The following is a 14,302-nucleotide window of genomic DNA, read 5'->3' on the forward strand; positions in this document are numbered from 1 at the left end:
TCTGTGCCGACTCGTGGTTCCTCCCTGCTACTGTACAGTCACTGCCATTAGCATTGTCTTCTCCTTTGTGCAAGAGTTCGGCAAATTGTGCGTAGTTTGTGTGATTTTGACTGAGAAGTTATTTTAAGTGTTGTCGGCGCACTGGCTCTGAGCAGTCGGTCGGTTGGCGTGGAGCAGCGAGGAATACTCAGCGGGTCGTAGTTTTGGCGGCGGTCTCTACGCGGTGTCGGAGAGTGTGGCGCTGTTCCCATTGCTACGAGGTCCGTGGCTCACCGACCCTGGACACGAAAGTTGAGTTTTGATTTAACCTACCAGCAAGTAAAGAGGTTCACATTGTGTCGTTTGGAGTTCGTTATCGGGTATTGGGCTATTCCCGCGAGCAACAACGTGGTTTTCAAGTTGGAAAAATGTAGCTACCCTCAGGAGGAGTTTCACTGTATTTGGTTACTTGAACTGAAGTGCACCAGCGGAATCTTCTGCCGTGTGGCCGTTAACGTTCCGGTTACCTGACCTGGGCGTTGACGTAAATTTGAGGCAGTGTAGTTTCCTCATCGTGTTGTTGCTGTCCAGAATGGAGTGTAGTTTGACAGCTCCATTTATGATTGGTTGTGGGCGCCAGTATCTTTTACATTGTTCCGTTGAACTCCCTGTTGAGCCCTGATCGGCTGAAGTGGAAGTTATCTTGTCGGTGGGTCCGCTGACTGTCGGTCGGTTGGTTTGTCGTCGGATCGTGAATGGTTGGCCCGACTGCCCCTGTCTCACCTAAGAGAGCGTTACTGTTTGAATTACGGACCGACCCTCGAACATCTGGAGGCTCTTGTGTGTATTGCCTTATTTTTTAATTTGCTCTTGTTGTTGGTAATTGTATGGCTTCTAGCCGGTTTTGTGTTTTAAATTACAGTTGTTTCACTCTTAAGGCCTTCAGCCTACTTTAAAATACTGTCTCACGTAAGCCCTTTCGCATTTAAAAAAAAATTTGAATTTTTAAATTTTCAGCCTTCAGCCGATTTGAATTTAACTTCCTTACCTCAACCTATGGAATTTTTAAGTCTTCCGCCTTCAACCCGTTTGAGCTTCAGTTGTTTGTTCTTAAGGCCTTCAGCCTAAATTAAAGAACTGTTTCACGTAAGGACTTTGGTTTTAAAAAAATAATGTTTTGGAGTTTTTTGTGTTCGGCCTCCAGCCGATTTGTATTTAACTTGTTTACTTCTACCTAAATAAAGAACTGTTTTAAGATAAGGCTTCCCTTTTAGAGTTTCAATTATGCTTCTGTTTTTAGTTCTTGGCCTTCAGTAGTTTTTAAATTAAGGTGGGTTTCAGCCGGTAATTAAGTCCAAAAAATTACAGCTGTTTATTCAAAAAAATTTTGGGCTCTTGTAACGAGTTCGAGTGTAACTGACAGCCCCTTATTTTGGCTCATTTACACAATTTATTCTATCCGTCGTGTCCTGCGGGTTAAGCGTGGCATTTCAAGAATATAGCATTTTCAGTTGTTAAACCAGTTCAAAAACCGGACTGTACATTCGAAAGCAAATTATATGAAATAAAATGATGGACGATATGAAACACAGTACATACATAACAAAGGTGGAGTGACATACTTGTCACGAAAAACTATACAGATTTCACCACATGGGAAAACAGCAAAGGTTGATGTCGGGCACTGAGTAACGAATAAACTACTGGCCATTAAAGCTGCTAAACGAAGAAGAAATGCAGATGATAAACGGGTATTCATTGGACAAATATATTATACAAGAAATGACATGTGATTACATTTTCACGCAATTTGGGTGCATAGATCCTGAGAAATCAGAACCCAGAACAACCATCTATGGCCATAATAACGGCCTTGATAAACCTGGGTATTGACACAAACAGAGCTTGGATGGCGTGTACAGGTAAAGCTGCCCATGCAGCTCCAACGTGATACCACAGTTCATCAAGAATAGTGACTGGCGTATTGTGACGAGCGAGTTGCTCCGCCACCATTGACCAGACGTTTTCAAATGGTGAGAGATCTGGAGAATGTGCTGGCCAGGTCAGCAGTCGAACATTTTCTGTATCCAGAAAGGCCCGTACAGGACCTGCAATATGCGATCGTGGATTATACTGCTGAAATGTAGGGTTTCGCAGGGATCGAATGAAGGGTAGAGCCATGGGTCGTAACACATCTGAAATATAACGTCCACTGTTCAAAGTGCCGTCAATGCGAACAAGAGGTGACCGAGACGTGTAACCAATGGCACCCCACACCATCAAGCCGGATGATACGCCAGTATGGCGATGACGAATACACGCTTCCAACGTGCGTTCACCGCGATGTCGCCAAACATGGATGCGGCCATCATGATGCTGTAAACAGAACTTGGATTCATCCGAAAAAATGACGTTTTGACATTCGTGCACCCAAGCTTGTCGTTGGGTACAGCATCGCAGGCGCTCCTGTATGTGATGCAGCGTCAAGGGTAAACGCAGCCATGGTCTCGGAGCTGACAGTTCGTGCTGATGCAAACGTCGTCGAACTGTTCGTGCAGATGGTTGTTGTCTTGCAAACGTCCCCATCTGTTGACTCATGGATCGAGACGTGGCTGCACGATCTGTTATAGCCATGCGGATAGAATGCCTGCCATCTCGACTGCTAGTGATACGAGGCCCTTGGGATCCAGCACGGCGTTCCGTATTACACTCCTGAACCCACCTATTCCATAGTCTGCTAACAGTCATTGGATCTCGACCAACGCGAGCAGCAATGTCGCCATACGATAAACCACAATCGCGAAAGGCTACAATCCGACCTTTATCAAAGTCGGAAACGTGATGGTACGCATTTCTCCTTCTTACACGAGCATTACAACAACTTTTCTCCAAGAAATGCCGGTCAACTGCTGTTTGTTGTTGAGAAATCGGTTGGAAACTTTCCTCATGTCAGCACGTAGTAGGTGTCGCCACCGGCGCCAACCTTGTGTGAATGTTCTGAAAAGCTAATCATTTGTATATCACAGCATGTTCTTTCTGTCGGTTAAATTTCGCGTCTGTAGCACGTCATCTTCGTGGTGTTTTAATGGCCGTTAGCGTATATTCAGCAATCTGTCCTGTGTTGAACGCTAGTGTTTTACAATCAGTGCAAGACGTCAGTTAATTTATATGTAACACAGTTAGGCAAAAAAGTAAATGAATATATAATTGAAATGAATGTGGTATGTCTGTCCTTTGTGATGTGTGTGAAAGAAGGAACACCACGCAGAATCCGTAGCTGTAAAACGTATAACATAAAGTGAAGGAGGAGGGGGGGAAAGGAAAGGGAAGTGATTCTCGATACAACTGTATCAGGACTATGTGGCATCAGCGGCGACATTTGTGTGCCAGCCCAGGATTCGAACCCTGGCTCTCCTGCTTATTTTTTTGTTTGTTGATCTCATTTTATTCGTTGGAGTGGTTGTATTTGTTCGGGGCGGATGTCCCATGGCGCCTGTTCAAGTTCATCGTCGGTCCATTAAGCACTCCACTGCCCGGACATAGCATTTATCGCCTATCTCGGCGTGCTTCTCGGCTGATCCACATTCTCACCTACCTGCACTCCCTGGGCACGCCCCCATTCCCACTACTGGGAGATTACGGAGGCCGGCCGAAGTGGCCGAGCGGTTCTAGGCGCTACAGTCTGGAACCGCGCCACCGCTACTGTCGCAGTTTCGAATCCTGGATGTGTGTGATGTCCTTAGGTTAGTTAGGTTTAAGTAGTTCTAAGTTCTAGGGGACAGATGACCTCAGACGTTAGGTCCCATTGTGCTCAGAGACATTTGAACCATATTTGATTACGGCAGGAGGTCGGTCCTAACAGTGAATCCGCCCTGAATACTGTGGATTCATTGCTCATGGAAGTGAATCACATTCATTGCAGTTGCACAATCGCGTCCGACCTCCTGCGGCAATCCCTGAGTAGCAAGCATAGAGGACATTGACCGGGATTGCGAATAAACCCGCGTTCACACAGGCAGCAAAAGTATGGCCACTGCGAATGGCGAACTGCAGTTGCTTTGTAGTTGCATGTGTGAACTCATAATTTTCGGTGGCGCCATTTCAGAAGCGCAACTTTTGTCACGCCACAAATCGTTGAACTTGGTTCTGCTTTGTTGCGCCATTTCGCCTTCTCCACAATCGAATAACGTCATTCGATTGCTACGTCGCGGCTGGACTCAAGCCTTTCTATTGCGTATTCGTTCGCAAATAGTGCTTTTGTTTGTGCGTTTGCTATTAATATGTCGAAAGAGGGTCAACAGCGACAATTATGAGATTCTTGGAGGTGTATGAAGTACGAGAATGCCTTTTGAACCACAAAAGCGAATCATACAAAGACAGAAATGTTAGGGACGCTGCAGTAATTGAAACAGTAAACAGTGTGCGTGAATATGTACCTGGAATTGATGTAGCTACAACAAAGTTAAAAATTCGAAATGCTTACATGAATGAACACAAAAAAGTACTGTAATCACTTAAGAGTGGTGCGTCTACAGACAGTATTTATAAACCCAGCCTTGCTTGGTTTGAAGCGGCAGACCGCTTCTTAAAACATGTAGTCGAGACAAAAGAGACGAGAAACACTTTGGTAAGTAATGTTTTACATTTATTATGTTTCCAAAACATCTTATTTAGTAATATGCACAGCCGTTTAATCATCTGATACAGGTGACGCCATTTTGCAAACTGTGCAATTACGAAGAATTTGTGGCGTCCTGTGTGAACAGTAGCTCACAGCGCCACTTCAGAATGACTTGACTTGTGGCGATACTTTCGTTGCGTGTGTGAAGCCGGCTTTAGTCACGCCAGTTGGGATCGCGTGGTCGCCGAGACGCGTACCGAGACGATCTGTGCAGCACCGTGTCCGGGGTTGCGCAGTGGTTAGCGCAGCTGCCTGTTGAGCAGGAGACGCCGGCTTTTAATCCCAGTCTGGCACACATTCTCGCTCGCCGCCCCTGACGCCGCACCGAGTCCTGATGCAGCAGATATCATCAATCCCTTGCCTTTCCCTTTCTTTCTCCCCCCTTATAGTTCAATTTAATCAAAACAAAAAATACATACGCACTTTGTGGTACATACAATTAATGTAGTGAATCAGGTGGTGAAGGCTGACAAAGGAGGCCCAGTGTAGACGCAGTGAAGTTTAACCGCCTTTGCTTACGTGTCTATTGGTGCCGTTACTGACGTTCGCGTCCTCGCAATGGCAGGTGCCGCTGCGTGTCCCCTTGCCGTGTACTTTTCCTCGTGACGTTGCCCTCGTCTGTTGTTCGCAATTTTCTTCTTCTTCCCGTCACGTCACATACGCACAGTACTCGTAGCGCAGGTAGGATGACACAGTGTTCTTCTTGTCGCCCCCAGAGCGCCTGCAGGCGTTCGACTTTGGCCCGGAGGAGAACCTCAGGAAGTACGGCAGCGAGCAGCCGCCGGCCTACCACGTCATCAACTCGACACTGCCCACCGCCTTCTTCCTCGGGACGCGCGACCGGCTGGTCTCCTTTGAGGTACGCAGTGCTGGCGTTCCCTATTACTACTACTATCACATCTATTATTACTGTCAAGTGAGTTCTACTCACTCATAGCTACGATTAGTTACTTGCTTCAGTTACTTGTTGTGGAGAAGACCTTTCAGATACTTCGCCTTCTCAACAAAGACATACCACTGGACTTACTAGAACGAATAGAAACTGATACCAACGCAGCACCTTACTGTCTTGTCAATGGCAAGACCAAGCTGGCAAATGTGACCTTCTTCCAGCATTTCGGATATTTGTTATCTAAGTAAGAGCAGACACTCGTCAGCCCCCTTTAGTCTGTCCTCTTACTATTTAATCACACTCATGACTCTGCCAAAGGAACTCTTCGAGATAGATACACTATGCGAACAAAAGTATCCGGACTCCTGACTGAAAATGGCTTCCAAGTCCATGGCGCCCTCCTTCGATAATGCTGGAATTCAATATAGTGTTGGCCCACCCTTAGCCTTGGTGACAGCTTCCACACTCACAGACATACGTACAATCAGGTCCTGAAAGCTTTCTTGGCGAATGGAGCCCGTTCTTCACGGAGTGCTGCGCTGAGGAGAGGTATCGATGTCGGTCGGCGAGGCCTGGCACGAAAGTTCAAAATGGTTCATATGGCTCTAAACACTATGGGAATTAACATCTGAGGTCATCAGTCCCCTAGACTCATCGCGTACAGTAGCAGACGACACCAGCCAAGAATACCCCGACCTCGTCCCCATCATGGAACCACTAACCCAAGACCTCCCACTTCCCCCACACCTGACCCAAAGACACAGAAACTAACCCCCGAAAATACACACACACACACACACACACACACACACACACACACACACACATGAACCATTGAATTAAGTTAGACATAAAAAGTAGCATAGACATAAAATTTGTTCAATTGTTCACCACTGCCACGAAAGTCATCCCCTTAAGGTGATTGGAGGACTTGATGTAAACATGAGAGCGCCCAATTAACTCAAATCAATTGTATAACATCAAACAATCCAAACCTCCCACCTGTAGCAGGAAATGTAACGAAAAGTGGCACTGTCAATGTTAATGTCAATCTCGATGTTAATGCTAATGTTTAAGCATATCTGTCCATATCTATCAATACAGATAGACACACATGTAGTTAATAAATAAATAAATCACTTAAGTAGTAACATGAAATAACACCACCACAACTCACATACATCAAATGAAGCAACACCACACTATAGCACAAACATCAGTCACCTCAAAGCGCATCCGCGCTGTATATTACTGTACTGTATTTTTATCGTATGCTACAACCTCTGTGTATTTTAAAGTATTCGAACAGAATTTATGGAGTAATCATGATGGAAAATATTGTATAATCTATAAAACTTATACTGTATTTCAATATGACTTAAAATCTTTAATCTTTAAACTTCAATTTCTAATTTATTTTATTTTTAATATACTTTCTTTTATTTTATATTTTTGTATACTGTCTCATACTCCATACTGTAAATATGATTAAATGCACTTTTCCAAAAAATACTGAAATAATAAATAAATGTATGTACTCATACAGCAAAAGGCTGAAGAGGGTAATGCAAGCCCTCAAGCAGCCCCCCCAGCAAAGAAAAGTCCCCTAGATTTAGAACTACTTAAACCTAACTAACCTAAGGACGTCACACACATCCATACCCGAGGCAGGATTCGAACCTGCGACCGTAGCAGCAGTGCGGTTCCAGACTGAAGCGTCTAGAACCGCTCGGTCACAGCGGTCGGCTGGCACGAAGTCGGCGTTCCAAAACATCTCAGAGGTGTTCTGTACGATTCAGGTCAGAACTCTGTGCAGGCCAGTCCATTACAGGGATGTTATTGTCGTGCAACCACTTCGCCACAGTCCTTGCATTATGAACAGGAGCTCTATCGTGTTGAAAGATGCAATCGCCATCTCCCAATTTCTCTACAACAGTGAGAAACAAGAAGGTGCTTAAAACATCAATGTAGGCCTGTGATGTGATAGTGCCACGCAAAACAACAAGGGGTGCAAGCCCCTCCATGAAAAAACGACCACACAACACCACCGCCTCCGAATTATACTGTTGGCACTACACATGCTGGCAGATCACGTTCACCGAGTATTCACCATACCCACACGCTGCCATGGGATCGCCACATCGCGTGCGCGATTCGTCACTCCACATAACGTTTTTCCACTGTTCAATCGTCCAATGTTTACGCTCCTCACTCCAAGCGAGGCGTGGTTTGGCATTCACCTACGTGTGTGGCTTATGAGCAACCGCTCGACTATGAAATCCAAGTTTTCTAACCTCCAGCCCAACTCTCATAGTACTTGCAGGGGATCCTCATCCAATATGGAATTCCTGTCTGATGGTCTGGACACATGTCTGCCTATTACACATTAGGACCCTCTTCAACAGGCGGCGGTCTTTGTCAGTCAACGGACGAGGTCGGCTTGTAAGCTTTTGTGCTGTACGTGTCCATTCACGTTTCCACTTCACTATCACATCGGAAACATTGGACCTACGGATGTTTATGAGTGTGGAAATCTCGTGTACAGACGTATGACACAAGTGACACCCAGTCACCTGACCACGTTCGAAGTCCGTGAGTTCAGCGGAGGGCGCCTTTCTGCTGTCTCACGATGTCTACTGACTACTGAGGTCGCTGATAAGGAGTACCCGTTAGTAGGTGGCAGCACAATGCACCTATTACGAAAAAGGTATGTTTTTGGGGGTGTCCGGATACTGTTGATCACATAGTACGATTATATACAGCTAATTTCAAGGGCTTTTTGAAAAGTAATGTCTCCGAATTTTTATGTGAAAACTCTTACAGCTTTTTGACCTGTTTGCTGCTCAAATTGCACAACTACTGAAGCAAATAGGAACCTAGGGATTTCTGCTGATGGACAAACTTGTGGGGGGTACATAATTTTAATTTTGAGTAGAGAACAACTTTCATTATTACAAAATTACAGAGTCAAAAAAACGGCAGTGTAAAAATTTCATTCCGACCTTTGTCTCCCCTTTTTTTATTTATCGAAGACTGAATTGGATTATACACAATTAAGATTTTAATTAAACAATTAATTTGAATACTGAACCATAATCAGCGATGACAGAAACGTGAATTATAGCTCGCACACAATCGTTGTTTTCCTAACCACAAATAGGATACTTATGATACAACATTCACGCCAAACTTAAACAGCCATAAAATTACCTAAACTTCATGGTCACAAGAGAAAAATAAAAATTTAATAAAACTTAACCGGCCACATAAGAGTCCACAGTCCAAAAATTCTTATACTTAAACACAAGGTGGCCAAAGAAGGAGAACACCGAGTTGAAAACATCACCAAACAGGAATGATAGCAAGGGTTACAGCGTTCCCCAAGAATGTGCAAATAAGTAAAATTTACATTAAATTAGAATGACGGTTGTTATCTCAACCACTGGTATAATGTTTAAATAACTTTCAGAAGCAATAACGTTATAAAAGGGTACCCTCTCTTAATTAACAAATGGAATGGCACAAAATCGTTCTAAAATTGCAACTTAACTTTAAACAACAACATTAAAGGCCATAGCGGCGCTTGGAAAAGAATAACACTGCGGAAGACGGACAGCGCGAGCTTTCGCTGCCCAATACTTGTGTACAAGATCGCATAAACTGGCGGATGTGTAATCCGACTGGGCCCAACATAAGTAGCCCTGACAAGGATTTGTAAACAACACCGACGCGAGAGCAGAAGTAGGCTTAAAACATTCCCTGCAGGGCATATAACTTCCAATAAGTGCAAGCTCCAGTCACAGCCAAGATTATAATTAATAATAATTACGCTCCCAAGAGTTAATGCAAATTCTTACGGAGCGATCCTGGAAAATTAACTGTCTTCTGAGAAGTTAGCAAAAATTTAGGAGACCACTTACAGTAGGCTTATGGAAATTCCCGCATCAAATAATTATACCAAATCCTTTTGGAACAAGTGATTAAACCAAACCCGAAACAATTGTGTTGAATTCTACGCCTGCTGCACACGTACACAGTCCCGGCCCAGCTCAGACTCGACAGTGCGTCCTAAAGCAGACTAAAATTTCCATATAAACCACTCAAAATAACACACACTGTACATGCCCTGAAGCAGAATAAGCAGTACATCAGCCTCGATGAATATGACACTGTGGAACCAACTTCAGAACTATCCGTAACTAATCTCCGTCATATACCACACAGCCCGCATCTCGTGGTCGTGAGGTAGCGTTCTCGCTTCCCACGCCCTGGTTCCCGGGTCCGATTCCCGGCGGGGTCAGGGATTTTCTCTGCCTCGTGATGGCTGGGTGTTGTGTGATGTCCTTAGGTTAATTAGGTTTAAGTAGTTCTAAGTTCTATGGGACTGATGACCTAAGATATTAAGTCCCGTAGTGCTCAGAGCCATTTGAACAATCAGATATCACGAGCCCCCATAAGTCTCACACATGTTCATCGGTTAACATCAGAGTATGAATCGTACGTAACTTAATGCTTCCAGTTGTGCGATGAGCAGATGTCCAGCTTGAGACGACCAACTCGCCACCGTTTCGCACGCAAAGGCCCCGACCAATAAGCACCTCACAGCCGGCGCGCGGCAAAACAAGGACGGCGTGGCCCAGGCATCACGGATGGAGACGAAGGCTTCCTTTCAAAACAACATTGCCTCGTAGAACGCCGATCGGAGAGTGACCTCGGCCACGTGCCAAGCCGGAACAGTCAGAGATACAAGACCAGAAGAGTAGTGGAACATAACTGGCGCCAGTCGCCACGGCTCAGTTTTTAAACAAAACAAACTTTATTCACATTCGACAGGTTTATTCTTCATGTCTACATATTTATTTCCCGATGTAGTCAAATGGCTCTATGCACTGTGGGACTTCACATCTGAGGTCATCAGTCCCCTAGACTTAGAACTACTTAAGCCTAACTAACCTAACGACTTCACACACATCCATGCCCGAGGCAGCATTCGAACCTGCGACCGTAGCAGCAGCGCGGTTCCGGACTGAAGCGCCTAGAACCGCTTGGCTACAACGGCCGGCCCGATGTAATCATCATAGTGCCCAACACATTTCTCCCGACGATACACCAGTTTCTTGATACCGTCACTGCTGAATGTTTGACTTTGCTGATGGAGCTACAACTTCGCCTTTGGATAACCGTTTCATCACTGTCAAACTGAAGACCTCGAAGGTGTTGTTTCAGTTCTGGAAGCAGACGAAAACCGGATGGGGCAATGTTGGGATTGTATGAAGTATTACTGATGGCAGTGAAGTGAAGGCGTCGGATTGCTCCAGATACCGCAACGCTCGTGTGAATTCTGTCATTGTGACGACGAAAGAGAGTGTGCTGCGTGTGTGACGAATTCTTCGAATTCGTGCTTCCAGTTTCCCGCGCACCTAATTAGGTACTCACACACCGCCATGTTACACGCCACAGTTCTAAGCCCTCTATCGGCAGAGTGTTCCAACCTGCGCCAGCGACGTAGCAAAGTCTGCCGAGTAATATGCATGATATGTAACAGCTCAGTCGATATAGAGAACAGAACAAAAAAATCAGAGGCATTGCTTTTCAGTACACCCTCGTAATGAAGCGTCAATAGAAAAAGCAGCAAAACTTTGAAAGCTTTGAATACCTCGATCTTTGACCTAATATGCGCTGCGGGCCCATGACAAAGGAAATTATCCGAATTAGTACTTCCATCCATTACACTTTCAAAGAACACTATCCAAAGGTTATCAATGACGCATTTGGACATCGAAACGAATCGATGGTAATAGAGGAAATTTGTGCCCGCTTAACGCAAGTGCTTGCCTTAACCGCTCCGACCACCCAAGAACACATCCCATCCGACCAGATTCCCAGCCTGTTACACATCACTAGCATAGCTCTGACTACCTGTGAAACGCTAACTCGCCATTCCGGATTCCCACAAGAGATAGCGTGTGGTGTGCAACTTCACTGAAATAATACCTTCAAATTGGCTTAAATGAATGGACGAACAGCGGGTATAGCAACGTCTATAACGGTTACTGAACTGGAAACAAATTGGCAGCAGCTGTGTATCGGTATTATGTGGCGTAGTTCTCAACATATTGGATCCACGCTGGGGAGGACGACAGTTCAGATTCGTGCAGTATAATCCTGACTTAGGATTTCCGTGATTTCCCTAAATCCCTCTATGCTAATGCAAAATGGTTCCTTTGAAAAGGGTGTCCGAAACTTCCCCATCATTGAAACATTCAGACCTTGGACTCCACCTCTAATGACGTCATTGTCTGTCGGATGTGAAGCCCTAACGTTCCTCCTTTCCTTGTCCGCCCCTGGTAGCTGAGTGGTCAGACCGACGAAATGTCATACCTAACGGCTCGGGTTCGATTCCCGGCTGGCTCGGAGATTTTCTTCGCTCACGGACTGGGTGTTGGGTTGTCCTTATCATCATCGTTTCATCCCCATCGACACGCAAGTCGCTGAAGTGGCGTCAACTCGAAAGACTTGCACCAGGCGAACGGTCTATCCCACGGGAGGTCCTAGACGCACTGCATTTACATTTACTCCTTTCCTTATTTTGCTCCATACTGGCCTTTGCCCATTCAGATGCCGACATGGAGTGGTAGCAGGTTGGCTACCTGCCTGGAGCAATCACGTCGTAAGTGACGTTGAGTACATGAAATCAGGAGAGTGAATGGCGAAATGTTTAAAGACTAGCTGTTACCTGCAGGTGAACCCGTGACGAGTGATGGCGATTAAGTAAGGAATTATAGGTACAACTCCGTCAGCTGCCCTCACGTGCCCGCCTGTTTGACTAGGCAGAGCTCACGCTGTACGCCGCGCGCTCCCCCCTCCCAGACTGTCCCAGCTGTGCCACTGCACGATGCAGCAGCACGTGCTGCCGAGAAATGCTCACAAAAGGGCGTGGACAGGAGACAGGAGCGTGTTGTGATGTTTAAGTAAATATACATTATACAACGTATACATTATGCAATAAATTTAATAATTTTTAACAAGGTTTCTGTTCATTGATGTACTAAAATGTGTTCCACTCTCTTCAACCTCCTAGGGGTCGAATTTCATTAATTTCTAATTTTTAAAATTTTTTTTTTTCTTTTTACTTTCTAGAGAAGGCTTTGTGCTTCCTTAGGGTTCAAGCAATTTCCATACCAAATTTTAATGAAATCTGTTCATTTGTTTAGTCATGAAAACGTAACAAACAAGAGTTCTTTCGCATGTTTGACACTATTATGTGTGTGCACCGAAGCACAAGAAATGCTGAAGCTACATGACTCGTATAGTTTCCTTAACAATATCAAAGTTTTAACTGGAAACTTCAAGAAGCAGTACCTTACTGCTTTAAGAGATGAGGATAATCGGATTATATTCGAATCGTAAAAAGTGCCAAACACTGGGAGAATTACATATCGTCTCTGTTTCGCGACGAAAGAGACAAGACAGTAAATCAAAGTGAAGAAGAATCTGGTCCACGAATCTTACAATCAGAGGTAGAATATCCGCTGAAAGTAACAAAGGAAAGAAAAGCGCCCTGTGGAAACAACTTACCCTCTGAAATTTTAAAATGCATAGACAGAAAAAGGTAGAAAGTCCTATTTAATGAAATTTGCAGCTCAGGCCAGATCCCGGATGAATGGTTGAAATAAACCTTTGTCGCATTACCGAAGAAAGCAAATGTAAAAAAGTGCTCAGAATTTGGATTGATCTCTAAGAATTATATATAACCTAATTTATAATAAACGTGAGGAGCATTGTGGAGAAACCCAGTTTGGTTTTATGAAGGGGATGGGAACCCGAGAAGCGTTATTTGGCATGAAGGTATTCGTCCAAAGATGCTATGACTATCAGCAGGATATCCACATATGCTTTATCATGAGAAAGCATTTGGCACCGTTAAGCATGACACCCCTATCACAATCTTACGACAAATAGGATTGGATGATAAGGATATAAGAGTCATTCTGCAATTATACTGGAATCAGAGAGCAGAGGTCAGAATTGACAAAAACTTAAAAACAGAATCCGTGCAAGTACCGAAAGGAGTCCGCCAGGGTTGTATACTACCCCCATTACTGTTCAGTTTGTGTCTGGACAGGATTTTTCGATCCAGGCAAGACTCAGGTTTGTTTGGTATAAAAGTAAATGGAGTGAAGATCTGGGTCCCTAGTCATTAATGGTAGTAAAATCAAGAACGTAAGGAAATTTAAATATCTGCGATCTGCGATAAATTCGAAACTTGATTGTGACGAGGAAATGAAGACTCGCTGTGGGATTGTCTACGAAACGTTCCGAAAGCTACGAAATTTGCTGATATACACAGACATGCCACTCATCTACATCTACATCTACATGACTACTCTGCAATTCACATTTAAGTGCTTGGCAGAGGGTTCATCGAACCACAATCATACTATCTCTCTACTATTCCACTCCCGAACAGCGAGCGGGAAAAACGAACACCTAAACCTTTCTGTTCGAGCTCTGATTTCTCTTATTTTATTTTGATGATCATTCCTACCTATGTAGGTTGGGCTCAACAAAATATTTTCGCATTCGGAAGAGAAAGTTGGTGACTGAAATTTCGTAAAAAGGTCTCGCCGCGACGAAAAACGTCTATGCTGTAATGACTTCCATCCCAACTCGTGTATCATATCTGTCACACTCTCTCCCCTATAACGCGATAATACAAAACGAGCTGCCCTTCTTTGCACCCTCTCGAT

At 44.5% G+C, this 14,302-nt stretch overlaps 1 protein-coding gene across 1 annotated transcript in view; it reads left to right on the top strand.

Moving 5' to 3' along the window:
• Positions 1-14,302, top strand: part of LOC126278487 (lipase 3-like) — a 133,158-nt gene that overhangs the window by 100,270 nt on the left and 18,586 nt on the right. The window contains exon 4 of the mRNA XM_049978647.1: positions 5,377-5,519. Within this exon, the coding sequence (XP_049834604.1) occupies positions 5,377-5,519 (143 nt within the window). The remainder of the gene's footprint in view (positions 1-5,376; positions 5,520-14,302) is intronic.

Source organism: Schistocerca gregaria, chromosome 6, assembly GCF_023897955.1.
Source record: "Schistocerca gregaria isolate iqSchGreg1 chromosome 6, iqSchGreg1.2, whole genome shotgun sequence".
In the NCBI taxonomy this organism is placed as follows: Eukaryota; Metazoa; Arthropoda; class Insecta; order Orthoptera; family Acrididae; genus Schistocerca; species Schistocerca gregaria.